Source organism: Oryx dammah, unplaced genomic scaffold (genome assembly GCF_014754425.2).
Source record: "Oryx dammah isolate SB20612 unplaced genomic scaffold, SCBI_Odam_1.1 HiC_scaffold_10, whole genome shotgun sequence".
NCBI lineage: Eukaryota > Metazoa > Chordata > Mammalia > Artiodactyla > Bovidae > Oryx > Oryx dammah.
Genome location: NW_024070194.1, coordinates 44,538,777 through 44,552,966, shown reverse-complemented (window position 1 = coordinate 44,552,966; position 14,190 = coordinate 44,538,777). Strand labels below are relative to the sequence as shown.

General features: G+C 45.5%; 1 protein-coding gene across 1 annotated transcript in view; it reads left to right on the top strand.

Annotated features, from left to right (window-relative positions):
* Positions 1-34: 34 nt before the first annotated feature.
* LOC120868967 (sodium/potassium/calcium exchanger 3-like) overlaps positions 35-14,190 on the top strand; it is a 75,155-nt gene continuing 60,999 nt past the window's right edge. The window contains exon 1 of the mRNA XM_040247975.1: positions 35-173. Coding sequence (XP_040103909.1) covers positions 41-173 — 133 coding nt within the window. The 5' untranslated portion in view covers positions 35-40. The remainder of the gene's footprint in view (positions 174-14,190) is intronic.

The following is a 14,190-nucleotide window of genomic DNA, read 5'->3' as shown; positions in this document are numbered from 1 at the left end:
GGGGACCCCGCCGGGGTCGCTGCCCTGCCGCGCGGAGAGGATGCCGTCGCCCGACCTGGAGGAGCGTGAGCGCCGCCGGAGCTGCCGGAGGGACCTTCTTCTGAGCCAGGTCTGCTTCCTGGCCCTGGTGGCGCTGCTGCTCTGGTCGCTGTCGAGCATGCGGGACCACGACGGTGAGTGCTCGCCGCTCGCCCCGAGTGGGCGCTGCGGCTCCAGCGGCGGCGCGGGGCGTTCAGGCCCGGGGACGCCCCCTGCCCCGGGCAGAGGGCCCGGGAGGCGAGGACCGTGCGCGCGGGCACGGGGCGGGGGTAGCACCGTGGCCGGCACGCTGGGCGCCTGGCTGCCCTGGGAACCGTCACCTGTGCCTCCCGGCTCTGCCCCGCTTCCTGCCACGAGCTGGAGGGACTGAGGGAGGCAGCAGTGGGGACTGTTCCCCTAAACAGGTCCCCCGTGGGCAGTAATGAAGTTGTCCTGGTGAGCTTCGGCCTCTGCGCGCGTGACCACCTGTGCAACTCCTTGGCCTGTGGAGGGAGGGCAGGGAGAGGGCTGGTTGACCCGTGGACACAGTTAGTGCTCCGAACAGAACAGGCGGGATGGACCGCCTGTTTCCTCGGAAGCTCCATCCCCCTCTTTCTAGAACAGGTGCCCGGGAACTAATGATAGGAAAAAAGTGTTGGCCCCCCCCGGCCCCCCCCCCCCCCCCGCCCCGGCTAGATTTTGCGACTGGTTCTCCTCCACTGGCCCCTCGCTGGGACTGGTTCTCCTCCACTGGCCCCTCGCTGGGAACACGGATCCCTTTTGCAGACTTGCAACGCGGGATGAAGCCGTTAGACGGGACCGCCGATGGTCTGTACCTTACTTTCAGGGTGCCCTGCGATGCGCCCTCCCGGCACACAACTTCTGTCTTATTTTTGCCCTCGGCCTTTCTTGAGCTGAAATAGATCTGCTGAAGAATTGTGCTCAGCACAGTTGTTCACGGGAAAGAGTTTGGACCCTGGGTGTGCAGCTGTCAGAGAAACGGAGGAAAGGCTTGGAAGAATCGCTCTTGTAAAGCGGTTTTCTATCCCGGCTCCTCCAGTGGCACGCTTGGTGGGAAAACAGATACAGAAATACTTGGGAGGGAAAACAGTGACAGATACATGCTTTGGTGTTAAGATCCACGGAGCTCCAATACAAGGGGTTATGAAGTGCAGAAGGAAGGCATTTGGATAGTGATGCTCAAATATACTTAAGGGTACAAAAAGTTAAAAAAAGGGGACCTTCCCCAATTGATTGCTCCTGCCTGGTGGGGAAAGTGGATGGTGGGTCTTGGTTCAGGTCTTAGCAGACTTCAGCATATATGGTAATAGGAGAGAGCCCGTCCAGGTCCTCAGTGGAGCCCTGGAGACTCCTGGTTCTCTGTGTTTCTCCAGGATCCTAGACTGTCTGGCCATGGGGACTGACATCGGAAAGTGGACAGTGCCCAGTGAGAGAGGCTGGACCTCTCTCCAAGGGCAGACTCTGACCTGCCAGAAGCAGTTCCTGGCCTTGTCTCAGGAAGAGGGTTTTCATTAACCCCCTTTTCATCATCGCTGCTTAGACAAGTATAAAACCAGTCCATACTATTGAAAGGGCCATTTCAACTCAGTTACACACCACCCATCTTCCTACAGGTCAGGGCTCTCAGGCCATAGACTTCCTACCACTTTCCAGGCTACAAAAGACATTTTTTTCTCGATGGGGAATGTGACCCAGATGGTTAAGTCCCATCAGTGGCAGGGAGCTTCCTGGGCCCGGGGAAAGCTGGGATGTTCGGAGGAAGCGGGTATCAGACATTCTGCAGACTTGAAGCTAGGTGACTAGATGTCATTTGGGGATGGACAGAAGTGTCCCTGCTAGGGACTCAGGTTTGGGTCCAGTATATATACAGCCCTATCTTCCATCCTTCCCCTGATTGGTCTCTCTCCTGCCTTTTCACCTCCTCTACACCCCCTCCCATAAATGTGGGGCTTGAGAAGACCCCCACCCCAGCAACTTAAGATAACAGTGACATGTCAGTGGGAGGGGAGCGTGTGCCATTGAGCCCCCTGGATGGCATGCAAGTTGTAATTCTGTCTCAAATCACCTTTTCTTCCACTAGATATTGATAATTTCATTACATGATGTACAGCAAGATTGCTCAAGGCCCAGGTTTTTTGAAATGATTTTTAAGATACTAATTAACATGTGTGAATCTGCAAGTGATTATTTTGCTTAAGGGATTGCCATTCAGCATACCTAACCATCTGAATAGTGACTTTTACTAACTTAGGAGCTTCTCTGCTTGAGGGTCCTTTCAGTATGAATAAAAAGTTTGGAATGTAGCCTTGTTTTGAAGACACTCTGACTTGGAGAGGCCAAGCAATTCACTTACAGTCACACAGCAGTTGAGGAACAGAGGAAGAGGTGAACCTGAGGTGACCTGGCTCTTTGATCCCATCTCTGTCCCCCAGTATTTGTGCCACTCTGTAGTGCAGCTTTGTAATATTTATATAACCACATGGGGAGTGGTACCTTCATAATGACCAAAGGTGATACTTCTATTTATTCACCTTGAAAACCATGCAGTGATTAAGTGTAACTTCTCAGAAGCCTGTTTTCTAACACATGTTGATTTTTCTTTTTTTTTCAATAAAAAGGACAGTTCTTTTACCAAACCACAATAGAGGTGTGCAGCAGGTGTATCATATAAATAACATTTCTGATGTATGGAATCTGAGACTCCTTTTAGGAACCCCTAACCAAACTCAGTATAGATTCTCTCCTCAGATAGGACAGGAGCATTGTTAGGCTTAAGTCAGGAAGAATTAACGCTGGAATAAAGGGAAATGTTAATTCTCACAACAACAAAAGCAGTAATAATGTTAACTGGAATTTGGCATGTTCTCCAGTGCCAGGCCCTGGGCCGAGTACCCTTTCTACGCATTGCTTCATTCAAGTTGTGCACACTCTTTGCAGATGCTTGAGCCTCCAGTGGTCTGTGCAGAAGGAAAGCCCAAGGTGCTCTATTTACTTGTTGCTGATGAAGATCTCATTTTGACGTTTTCACAGCCAATTTGCTAAGGGCTCCAATTTGCTAAGGCGGATTTTCTTTTTCTTTTCTTTTTTTTTTTTGTTTTGCAGTCTGAATGGATTACTTTGTATGTGTTAAGTGATTTGAAAGTGTTTAATTTTTATTTGGAGTCAGGAACCTGGTCCTCCTTTTCCAAAAGTGGTGTGGACAAAGTCCAGAGGTCCTTTGGAGGGAGTGGTTGAAGACATCCGCTCTCTGAGATTCGTAGGGTGGTGAATGGCGATTAAGGAAAATTATATATACGTATAAACTTGGAGCTACTCTTTGGCTTGGTTACTGTTGCCGCATAAGACATCACTCCAAAATCGTGGTGTGAAATGACTCCTTTATGTTCTTACTCAAGGATTCTTTGTGGCAGTGACTTAGGCAGGGCCTGGTGGGGAGGGCTGGCCTCTGCTCGGCTACGTCGGGGTCTCAGGTGGAGACATTCAAGGACTGGGTGACTTGACAGCTGGGCCCAAGTCGTCTGGAGACAGCATCACTCCCACGTGTGGTGTTGATGCCAGCTGTTGGCTGGGCCCTCAGCTGGGCTGTCACCCAGGACATCTACATGTGGCCTCTGCACGTGCCTTTGTCTGAGCTTCCCCAGAACATGGCAGCTGGGGTCCAGGAGAACAAGGTGGATGTGCCTGGCCTTTTTATGTGTCAGCCTCAGGTGTTGTGTGTACCACTGCCACTGTTTTCTGTTGATCAGGGAAGTGACAGATGTCAACCCACGGTCACAGAGAGGGGATATAGATGGAACCACTTACTCAATGGAGGAGTGTCAGGACATATAGAAAGGTGGGCATGTGTGATGGGAGATGCTGTTGTGGTTGTCTTTGGAAAAAAACAGGATCCAAAGGGATGATGGCTTAAGAGTGATTGTATATATTTCTCAAGATGGTAAAGGCAGATAATATATACATGTGTACACATACACACATGCATACATACATGTGTGTATATATGTGTGTGATTATGTATGTATGTGTAGTGTGGTATCTGTGTGTGTAGTGTATATGTATATGTGTGTATGTGTCTGTGTATATGTATTAGTGTGTTTATGTATGTGCATGAGTATGTACATGTGTGTGTATGTTTATATGAGTATGTGTGTATGTATTTATGTGTGTGTGCATGCATGCTTAATTTGCTTTAGTTGTGTCTGACTCTGCAACCTTATGGGCTATAGCTCCCCAGGCTCCTCTGTCCATGGGATTCTCCAGGCAAGAATACTGGAGTGGGTTACCATACCCTCCTCCAGGGAATCTTCCCAATCCAGTGATCAAACCCATGTCTCTTATGTCTCCTGTATTGGCAGGTGGGTTCTTTACCACTGGCACCACCTGGGAAGCCCATGTATATGTGCGTATAGGTGTGAACATCTGTGTGTATGTGCACGTATATATGTATAAATTGTGTATATATGGGTGTATGCATACATGCATAAGTATGTATATATGTGTCTATATGTTATATGTGTATGCATATGTATGTATGTGTGTATGGATGTATATATGTGTGCATATGTGTGTGTGTATCTGTATGAGTGTGTTTACAATTTCTATTGATAGATCACCCAATCACGGAAACACCGCTGCTCGTCTTCCTGGTTGGGGGTCCAGAGATGGTGTGTGAAGAGTGGCCGCAGTGGGACTTGAGCTGCACATTTCAGTGGCAGAGCTTTGTGGCTTCCCACCCCTCGGACGGCCCTGATCATGACCTTTCAGTCCCTCCTGTAGATTCCCAGGGGTGGAGGCTGGCTGGACTCTCGTCAAACTCTTCCCCCTCCCCTGGCCGGGCATCACTGCTCAGGCCTTCCTTCTGCTCCGTAGACCCGATCCCAGACCCATAGCACATGTGGGTCACATTGTCACCACTCTACAGTTTATCGTTCACCCTTCACTTCCGGGGCCAAGAGCTTCCTGGCCAGACTGGATCCCCAGTTTGCTCTCTGAACACACTCTGCCTTCCCTCTGTAGCAGTTCTTGCAGTTGGCAATTATGTATTTCGTTATGACTTGATTATGTATTCGTTATGACGTCTCCTTTTCACCAGAGTCTACGCTCCCAGGAGGTCAGAGACTTTTCTCACCTTTGTCACCTCATCACCCCACCCAGAGTAGATGCTCAAAAGGCATTTGTTCAGTGTGGAGGCTGTTTCGATGTCTGAGCGACAGTGCCTGTGATGAAACCCAGCGACTATGTCAGAGGCCAGCTTACAGGCATACACTAGTTTTCATGATTTCTAATTCTGCCTTCAACCCAGCAAATTTGATGTTGTTACCTATTTTGCCTGGACTCACCCTGACCTGAGAAAGGTGGGTGCCTCCATCAGAGGCACTTCCTTCAGTGGCGGGACTTGAACTGAAGCCGCCCGCATCAGAGCTGCATAGCCCCGGACCCAGAGGATGCGAATGGAAAGCAGAGCCACTCTGTCTTTTCCAGTCGACTGGGGAGTGAAGGAGTAACAGAAGGTTGCTTTCATAGAAGCAGTATTTTAGAAAAACATTCCTTTTCAACCTTTTCTATTTTCTGCCTAAACATATATAGATGTGTCTCCTTCCTCCTGGCTTTTCTTAGATGCTCATCAACCCAGATTTTTCTCAAAGATTTCCTCCCCTTGTGAGTCTTGAATCCTTGTGGGAAGATTTTTTTTGTTTTTACCCTGGAGGGTTGGCAAAGCCCAAAGAATTGCAAAACCAGCCATTTGCGGAGGATTCCAAGGCCTGGTGGAAGTTGGCTGATAGGATAGGCTTTTGGCAACTCTCTTTTTCCTTCAGAAGATTTCTCTTTCTTGAGCAGAATAGTTTTGGAGTGGGGATAAAAGGACACAGACATTTATCCTGGAGAAACCGGGGTCTGCAAGGGTTCAGAAAATGTCCCTGAAGTCGCAGAGCAAATGGGTAGTCCTGCCAGGAAGGGAATTTGAGTTTTTCTGGCCTCTTCCAGTGTTCAGTTTCTGTAGAGCTTATTTGGCAATGGTTTTATTTTCTCATTTGCAGTGGTGTTACACATGGTCCCATCTTGTGCGATCTGAGAATTAAGTATTGAGGGTTCAGTGGAAGGAGATTTTCTATACATGAAGCGGTGATGGGCACCATTCGGGCAGTTCGAATCATGGAGTTGTGATGTTTCAGATTTGGATGGCATCTCCCAGTCTCCCTCCTGCTGTGAGGTTTCTGTCTGTCTACACCTGTTCTCTCTTCATCCTCATCCCTGGGCTGGGTGATGCTTTTCATTGTTGCAAGTCCTAGGGTCTTCACTCATTTCCCTGGTCTTCCCAACCTTGCCCCCACCTCTGTAAATGGTCCTTTATGAAACTTCCTTCAACAGTATCCCTTGAGTGAGTTTCTACCTGGATCCGACTGGTCTAAAACACAGGGATGTTCATTCCTTCTTTCTGGAAACGTGTGGCAGGCTTTTGCTCATTGCTGCGGTGACAGCAGTGTCTGAGATGGATACTCACGGTATCCTCATGATGCTCTGACTTTTGTGGGAAGAGACACATTGAACCAACTGATTTTCAAGAATTTTGAGAGACAAATGAGAAATACAGCATGATGTGGAAGAGGTCTTGGTCTAGGGTGGGAGATGCTGGAAACTGGAGAATAAAGGAGTTAGGTTGGTGAAGAAAGGACAAAAACACAAATATACAGAAAAATGGGTAAAAGAAATGGGAAGGCAGTTCATAAAACAAACAAGCAAGCAAAAACATTTGCAAATGGCCAGTTGACACAAGTAAAAATCCTCAGCCTTGATAGTAACTGGAAAACCTAAATTGTAAGATGACGAGTTACCATTTTATAGTATCAGACGAGCAAAAATGAAAACAAAGTGTTGCCAAAGATGCAGGGGAGACTGCTTCTCTCGTTTGTGGCAAGTGAGGATGTGCCATGGTGCCCAGGCTGGGGTGAGACTGCAGCAGACTGATAGGGTGCTAGGCATAGACCTCCTGTGAAGCCTGTCTTTTAATAAGATCGATGTACGGAAAGTGGGGAGGTAGGATGAGAATGGCAATGCAAAGTATTTGAGACGTGGATAGAAATGCAACTTGTCTGGACCCATCTGTGACCACGGAACAGGTTGGCCCTGACCCTGGGAACTCCAGAGTGTAGGGATTAGGTGAGAGTTCAGGGGAACAGGGGAGAGGCCCCTGTCCCTTCTGGAGCATGCCCAAACCCATCCAGGTTGCTAATTTAAATTTATTTTATTTATTTAGTTTTGGTTGTGCTGCTTCTTCGTCACTGTGCAGGCTTTTCTCTAGTTGTGTCACTTGGGGGTTACTCTCTAGTTGCAGTGCACAGGCTCTGGGACTCGGGGGCTCAGTAGTTGTGGTGCACGGGCTTAGTTGCTCCATGGCATGTGGGATCTTCCTGGACTGGGGATGGAACCTGTGTCCCCTGCATTGGCAGGTGAATTCTTTACCACTGAGTCACCAGGGAAGCCCCTACAACTTGCGGATTTAAATCATGAGATCCAGCCAGCATTCTTGCTTGTCAATCACTCTTCTTTTCTGAGAGAGGGCGAACAAATAAAGTAAGCTCATCACTGACCTACTTCCAGGGAATTTCATGTTGCAACTTTGTATTTTCCTTTTCCTTTTTCCCTGTGTGCTTCTGCATTGTTTGGCCTTGGCAGAAGTCATTTTCACATTCGTGACATGCATTGGAATCTGAACTTGGGAAGGACAGGAAGTAACAAGTGGGTTTCTTGAGCAGGATTTTGACATTAGAACAAAGGTCATGGGGATGAGCATGGGGGACCAGGAGACAGGGTGCCCCGCCTCGCCGGACATCAGGGAGTCACTAGCACTAGTCTCTGTATATTCTTCCTCAGATTCTTTTCCATTAGAGTTTATTATAAGATAATGAATATAGTTCCCCATGCTAAACAGTAGGTCCCTGTTGTTTATTTTATATGTATGTATGATAATCCCATACTTCTAATTTATCCTCCCCTTTGGTAACCATAAATTGTTTTTATGTCTGTGAATCTGTCTCTGTTTTGTAAGTTCATTTGTTATCACGTTTTTAGATTCCACATTTAAGTGATATCATATGCTATTTGTCTTTATCTGTCTGACTTATTACGACAATCTCTAGGTCCATGCATGTTGCTGGAAATGGCATGATTTCATTCTTTTCTATGGATGATTTTCATTCTTTTTCACCCCATTGTGTATATGGACCACATCTTCTTTATCCATCCATCTCTTGATGGACGTTAGATTGTTTCCATGCTTGACTACTGTTTACTAGTGCTCCTATGAACATTAGAGTGCATGCATCTTTTCAGATCAGAGTTTTCTCCAGATACATGCCCAGGAAGGAGATTGCTGGGTCATATGGTAACTCTATTTTAAGTTACTACTAGTGTCATTTTAATCGGGTTTCCTCAGTGGCTCAGTGGGAAAGAATCTGCCGGCAATGCAGGAGATGCCAGTTCCATCTCTGGGTTGGAAAGATCCCCTGGAGGAGGAAATGGCAACCCACTCCAATATTCTTGCTTAGGAAATCCCATTGACAGAGGAGCCTAGCAGGATATAGTCCATGGGGTCACAAAGAGTCAGACATGACTGAGTGACTGAACACACACACACACAGTGTCATTTTTAAGAAAGAACATGAAATGCTCATTTTGGGACATTTTGACTTTGATTACTGGTAGGACACTTAGGTGGATATATAGTGGGTGGTTGAAAGTCAAGATTATAAGTAGCTGCTTCAGGTAATGGAGAAGGGAATGGCACCCCACTCCAGTACTCTTGCCTGGAAAATCCCATGGATGGAGGAGCCTGGTAGGCTGCAGTCCATGGAGTCGTTAAGAGTCGGGCACGACTGAGCGACTTCACTTTAGCTTTTCACTTTCATGCATTGGAGAAGGAAATGGCAACCCACTCCAGTATTCTTGCCTGGAGAATCCCAGAGACAGAGGAGCCTGGTGGGCTGCTGCCTATGGGGTTGCATAGAGTCGGACACGACTGAAGCGACTTAGCAGCAGCAGCAGCTTCAGGTAAAGGTCTGTGAGGGTTTGCATGAGGGTTGGAATTGCACCTTTGCTGAGTTCTGTGTGTCTTAGTCTTCTGCGTATGTTGTAATCACCAGGGAACTTTAAACCTTGCATCTGGGTCCTACCGGCTGGGGATTGTGATATAATGCCCTAGGGTGTAGCTTGGGCATTGGGATTTTTCTAAAGGGAGGCAGATGGGTCTACCTTGCAGCCAACACTGGGCACCACTGGCTGCAATCAGGTCAGTTTCTTATTGCAACCACCTCAGTGCTCTTGGTGGCTAAGCTGTGAGATACACTGGGCTTAATTTTTCTGTTCTGAACATGACTTAATATTTGGTGGCTTGGTATTCTAAGCCTTCACCATTAACTGAAGCCCAGAGTTTCCTCTGGTTGCCTTCATTTCCTCCTCATGTGCCCAGAGTATGAAAGTGTTAGTTGCCCAGTTATGTCTGACTCTTTACAATCCCATGGACTGTAGCCCGTCAGGCTCCCCTGTCCATGGATTCTCCAGGCAAGCATACTGGTGTAGGTAGCCATTCCCTTCTCCAAGGGATCTTCCTGACCCAGGGATTGAACCTGGGTCTCCTGCATTGCAGGCAGATTCTTTACCATCTGAGCCACCGGGCAAGCCCTCATGTGTAGATATTCTGTCCAGCGCTCTTTTGGAAGAAGTCTTTTCCAGATTCTTCTGCCCATTCTAATCTGGACAGATGGCTTGTTAAATCGACTGCCCAGCTGTCATCTTAACATCTTTCTTCAGCTTCAGCCTCCATGTGTTTTTTTTTTGCCCCCCTCCAGCTTTCCTTATGTTGAAAGCCCTTTTTCCTGGAACACACATAGGTATCTTTCTTGATTTATTTCTTCATTTTTGGTATGCATTTTTGGAATCTTGGAATCCCACACTCACAGGGCCTCCTAAGACAGGAGTGTGGGAATCAACACAAAGGTTTGAGACGTGGGCTTGACAATATGTTAATTCTACCCCCACACTTAGAAGATTGTTAGACTGGATCAGGGTTTAGGTTGGAGCATGTTTTCTTTGGAATTTTGTAGGCTTAGCTCTTCCAGCCTCCGGTGTTGCCTCTGAGAAGTTTGATGCTGCCTTAGTGTTTAATTGTTTTAATTGTTTTCTCCCTCTCTAAAAGCATGTGTGCTCACTGCTTTGTTCCTGATGTGTAGTTGTGTCACAGTTATATGGCTGTTGCAGATCATGTATTTTCTTGGGTACATTCACCTGGTTCTTTTATCTTGAAAGCTTATGTCCATTAGGTCTGGGAACTTGTCTTGGTCATTTCCTCTACCCTAACTTCCTTGGGTTCTAAAATCACTGAGGATGGTGACTGCAGCCATGAAATTAAAAGGTGCTCCTTAGAAGGAAAGCTATGATAAACCTAGACAGTGTATTAAAAAGCAGAGACATCACTTTGCTGACAAAGGTCTGTATAGTCATAGCTATGGTTTTTCCATTAGTAACGTATGGATGTGAGAGTTGGATCATAAAGAAGACTGAGTGCCGAAGAAATGATGCTTCAGATAGTGATGCTGGAGGAGACTCTTGAGAGTCTCTTGGACTGCAAGGAGATCAAACAAGTCAATCCTAAAGGAAATCAGTCCTGAATATTCATTGGAAGGACTGATGCTGAAGCTGAAACTCTAATACTTTGGCTACCTGATATGAAGAACTGACTCACTGGAAAAGACCCTGATGCTGGGAAAGATTGAAGGCAGGAGGAGAAGGGGACGACAGAGAATGAGACAATTGGATGGCATCACTGACTCTATGGACATGAGTTTGAATAAGCTCCAAGAGTTGGTCATGGACAGGGAAGCCTGGCGTGACTGAGTGATTGAACGACAACTCTAAGTTCTCTGCTTACTCTTTCTGGATTATGTATTATTGGGTGTTTGACTTCCTGCATTGATCTGATTTTCTTATGTCTTCTCTCCTATTTTTTTTCTCATCCTTCTGTTCTAATTTCTGTAGGTTTTCTTAACCATACCCTCTAATTCTTTTTTTTTTCTCTCTAATTCTTATGCCAGGTTTTTTATTTCTGCTGTCATATTTTTACCTTCCAAGAGCTCTTTTTTCCTCTGCAAGTTATTTTTAGTACCATCCTGTTCTGCTTCATCAATACAGTATCATCTCTTATATCCCTAAGTATATTAACAGTAGTCCGTGGTTTTCTCTTCTTTGAATGAACTCTCTTTCTCCAAGTTGCTCTTGTCTGTCTGTTGTTGTTTTCCGTATTAGGTGCTTTCTTCTTATGTCAAGGGATCTGTGGCCTCTGCTCATATTTAAGTGAGCCCCATTAACAAGAAGGCTGGGAACCATGCACGTGATGGGGAGGGTCTGCTGATGGTGCCTGTGTGAGGTGACCTGACTGGCTGTGTCCCTGGACAGTGCTCCTAGTTTTAGATCTTTATCAGGGGGCGGTCAGATTTCCCAGAGGAGAGTCCCCTGGTGTCCTGTCCTAAGGACAAAAACCGGGGTATTCCCAGGAATCCAATGGGGGAGGAGGTGGCGGTTGTGTGTGTAGGGGGGCTGTTCAGCAGAAACACTATATTCAAGGCCAGTTGTGCGAAGGAGCTGGCAATTTATTCTGATACATTGCAGGACCATCTGAAGCTGCCTCAAGTCTCCTCCCTCCTTCCTCTCCTCCCTTCCTGCCTTCCCCCTTTTCTCTCCAGTGTGTGTGCTCAGTGGCTCACTCATGTCTGGACTGTAGCCCGTGAGGCTCCTCTGTCCATGGAGTTTTCCAGGCAGGAATACTGGAGTGGGTTGTCATCTCCTCCTCCAGAGGATCCTCCCGACCCAGGGATTCAACCTCCGTCTCCTGCACTGGCAGGCGGATTCTTTACCACACTGCCAACTGGGAAGCCCCTTTTAACTCCTATGCACGTGAAACTGGTAAGGGTTGTTGTCTTTTAGGAGGGCTGATGGTCGGGGTTGGGGGAAGGCATAGATTTTACCATATCCTTTCTTATTCATTGAAAAATAGTATTGAGATAATTGTAGAGTCACAGGCAGTGGCAAGAAATCACGCTGTTTCTTCTGATGGTAAACTATTGCAAAACTTGGGTAAAGTATAATTTCATAACCAGAGTAGGGACATTGATGCAGCCTACTAACCTTATTCATTTATATTGTATGTGTACCAACCTAGTCAAAATATTGAACTGATCCAACATCACAAAGATGACTTGTGTTGATCCTCTGTAACCATACACACTCCAGGTACCTTTTTGTACAAAATGAACAGTCATGTTAAGTAACTCCTATCACCTATTCCAAAAATTAAGCTTATGAGAAAATTATATGTCATACAAATATTCTATTCTTGGTGCTATTACACCTGACTTATCCTTCAAAAAGAAAAGAAAATGATAACTTGAAGAATTAAGGGCAGTTTTACCACCAGTAATGTTGCTCTACTCCAAAGACTGCTTGTAAGCTGAGGGGCAGGGGGACGAGTGTAAAGAGGTCAGTCTGTCTCAGTGAAGTTAGGGTGGACGTCAGGGGAGGAGGAGGCCTCGATCCCTGCAGTTTGATCACTTTCAGGTACAGTAACCTGAGCTAAGTGCCAGATAGAGGCCATGCATGGCTAGTTAACAGTTTTCTTTGATGAATAATTTTTGTCTGTCATTTGCACAGTATTTCTGAATAAATGCTCCATGAAAATAATTCACTCAAACACTTGCTTCCTTCAGGAAGTTTAGACATGCCCTTTGAGACATTGCTTTCACCATTATTCACTACTGTTTGTTGACTGCTGGAGAATACTGGAGATGGAGATCGTGGACACCTTAGTATTTTAACATCTGATCTTATGTTTGAGGAAACTGATGTGAAAGAGAATTTAAACTGGAGCCAGAATCCTGGTTTTTCTGACTTATTGCTTAGTAAATACTGAAGACAAAAATAGCAGAAAGTTTAGATTAGAAGTATATTTGATACATAGGGACTGGGTAAAATTATTTCAAATTCTGAAATGCTTCTGAAGTGCTGATATCTTGCTGGGAATTATATGTCCTGTGGTGTGGTCATTAAATGGGGAAAATTAGGGATTTTTAGAGTGAATTACTTCCTGTAGCATATCAATTTGTTTATTCAGAAATCTTGGTCCATGGAACATCTTTAGGTTGCTTTAGGAGAAGGGTAAAATTTTGGCTTACCTTGGCTTACCTTTTACCTGGGTAGTCACTTCATATAGCCATGAGAATGACTGGTCATTTTAAAAATTACTATCCATTAATTTTTCTTGTTAGGGGTCTTTGAGTTTATAAGATTTCAACTATTTTCACCCCTCATGTTGTAATTCTAGTCTGTGATCTGAACATGACTTCCAAAGTTTCGTAGGATCTTAATAACCCCAGTTTTGAAAGTTAATGACCTTCTGCATTATTATGGTTTGCTCATTTGACATCACAAGTGTTTGTTGGGATACATACAGAAAGAAAACTTACTGAACCTACTTTTGATAAATCTGGGCATGAGGACAGGTTGGTTTCAGTATTTTCCAGGGTTGCAATGTTGATATGTTTCCTCCCATACATATTATAAAATTGCTGTAATACTATGTATAAGGTCTTGAATCCTGCTTTTAAAATTAAAAGCAACTAATGCACAGTGGAACAGACTGATGGTTAGGATATAGAACAGAACTGTCACCCCTCAAAATCCCCTTTGAACTATCCACTTGTTATCACACTGTACCCATCCCAACCCCCTGGACTCTGCCACCGTACTTTTGTCCTTTATGAATGTCACACAGATGGAATTCTACAGTATGTAATCTTTTGACACTAGAATCTTCCTTTGTTGAGAATTTTTATCAGAGGTGGATATTGAAGTTCATCACATGATTTACCTACATTAAATGATTTAATCCCATGGTTTTTCTTTAGACAGTTAATGTGGTGGATTGCATGGACTGATTTTTGAATATAGAATCAGCCTTGCATACCACAGATAAGCCCTACTTGACAAGGGTGTTTTTTTCATGGTGTATTTTTCTGGATTTGAATTGATCATATTTTCTTGAGGACTTTTATATCTATGATCACCCAGGATACCTGCCCTAGGTTTCTTTTCTAGTATTATCTT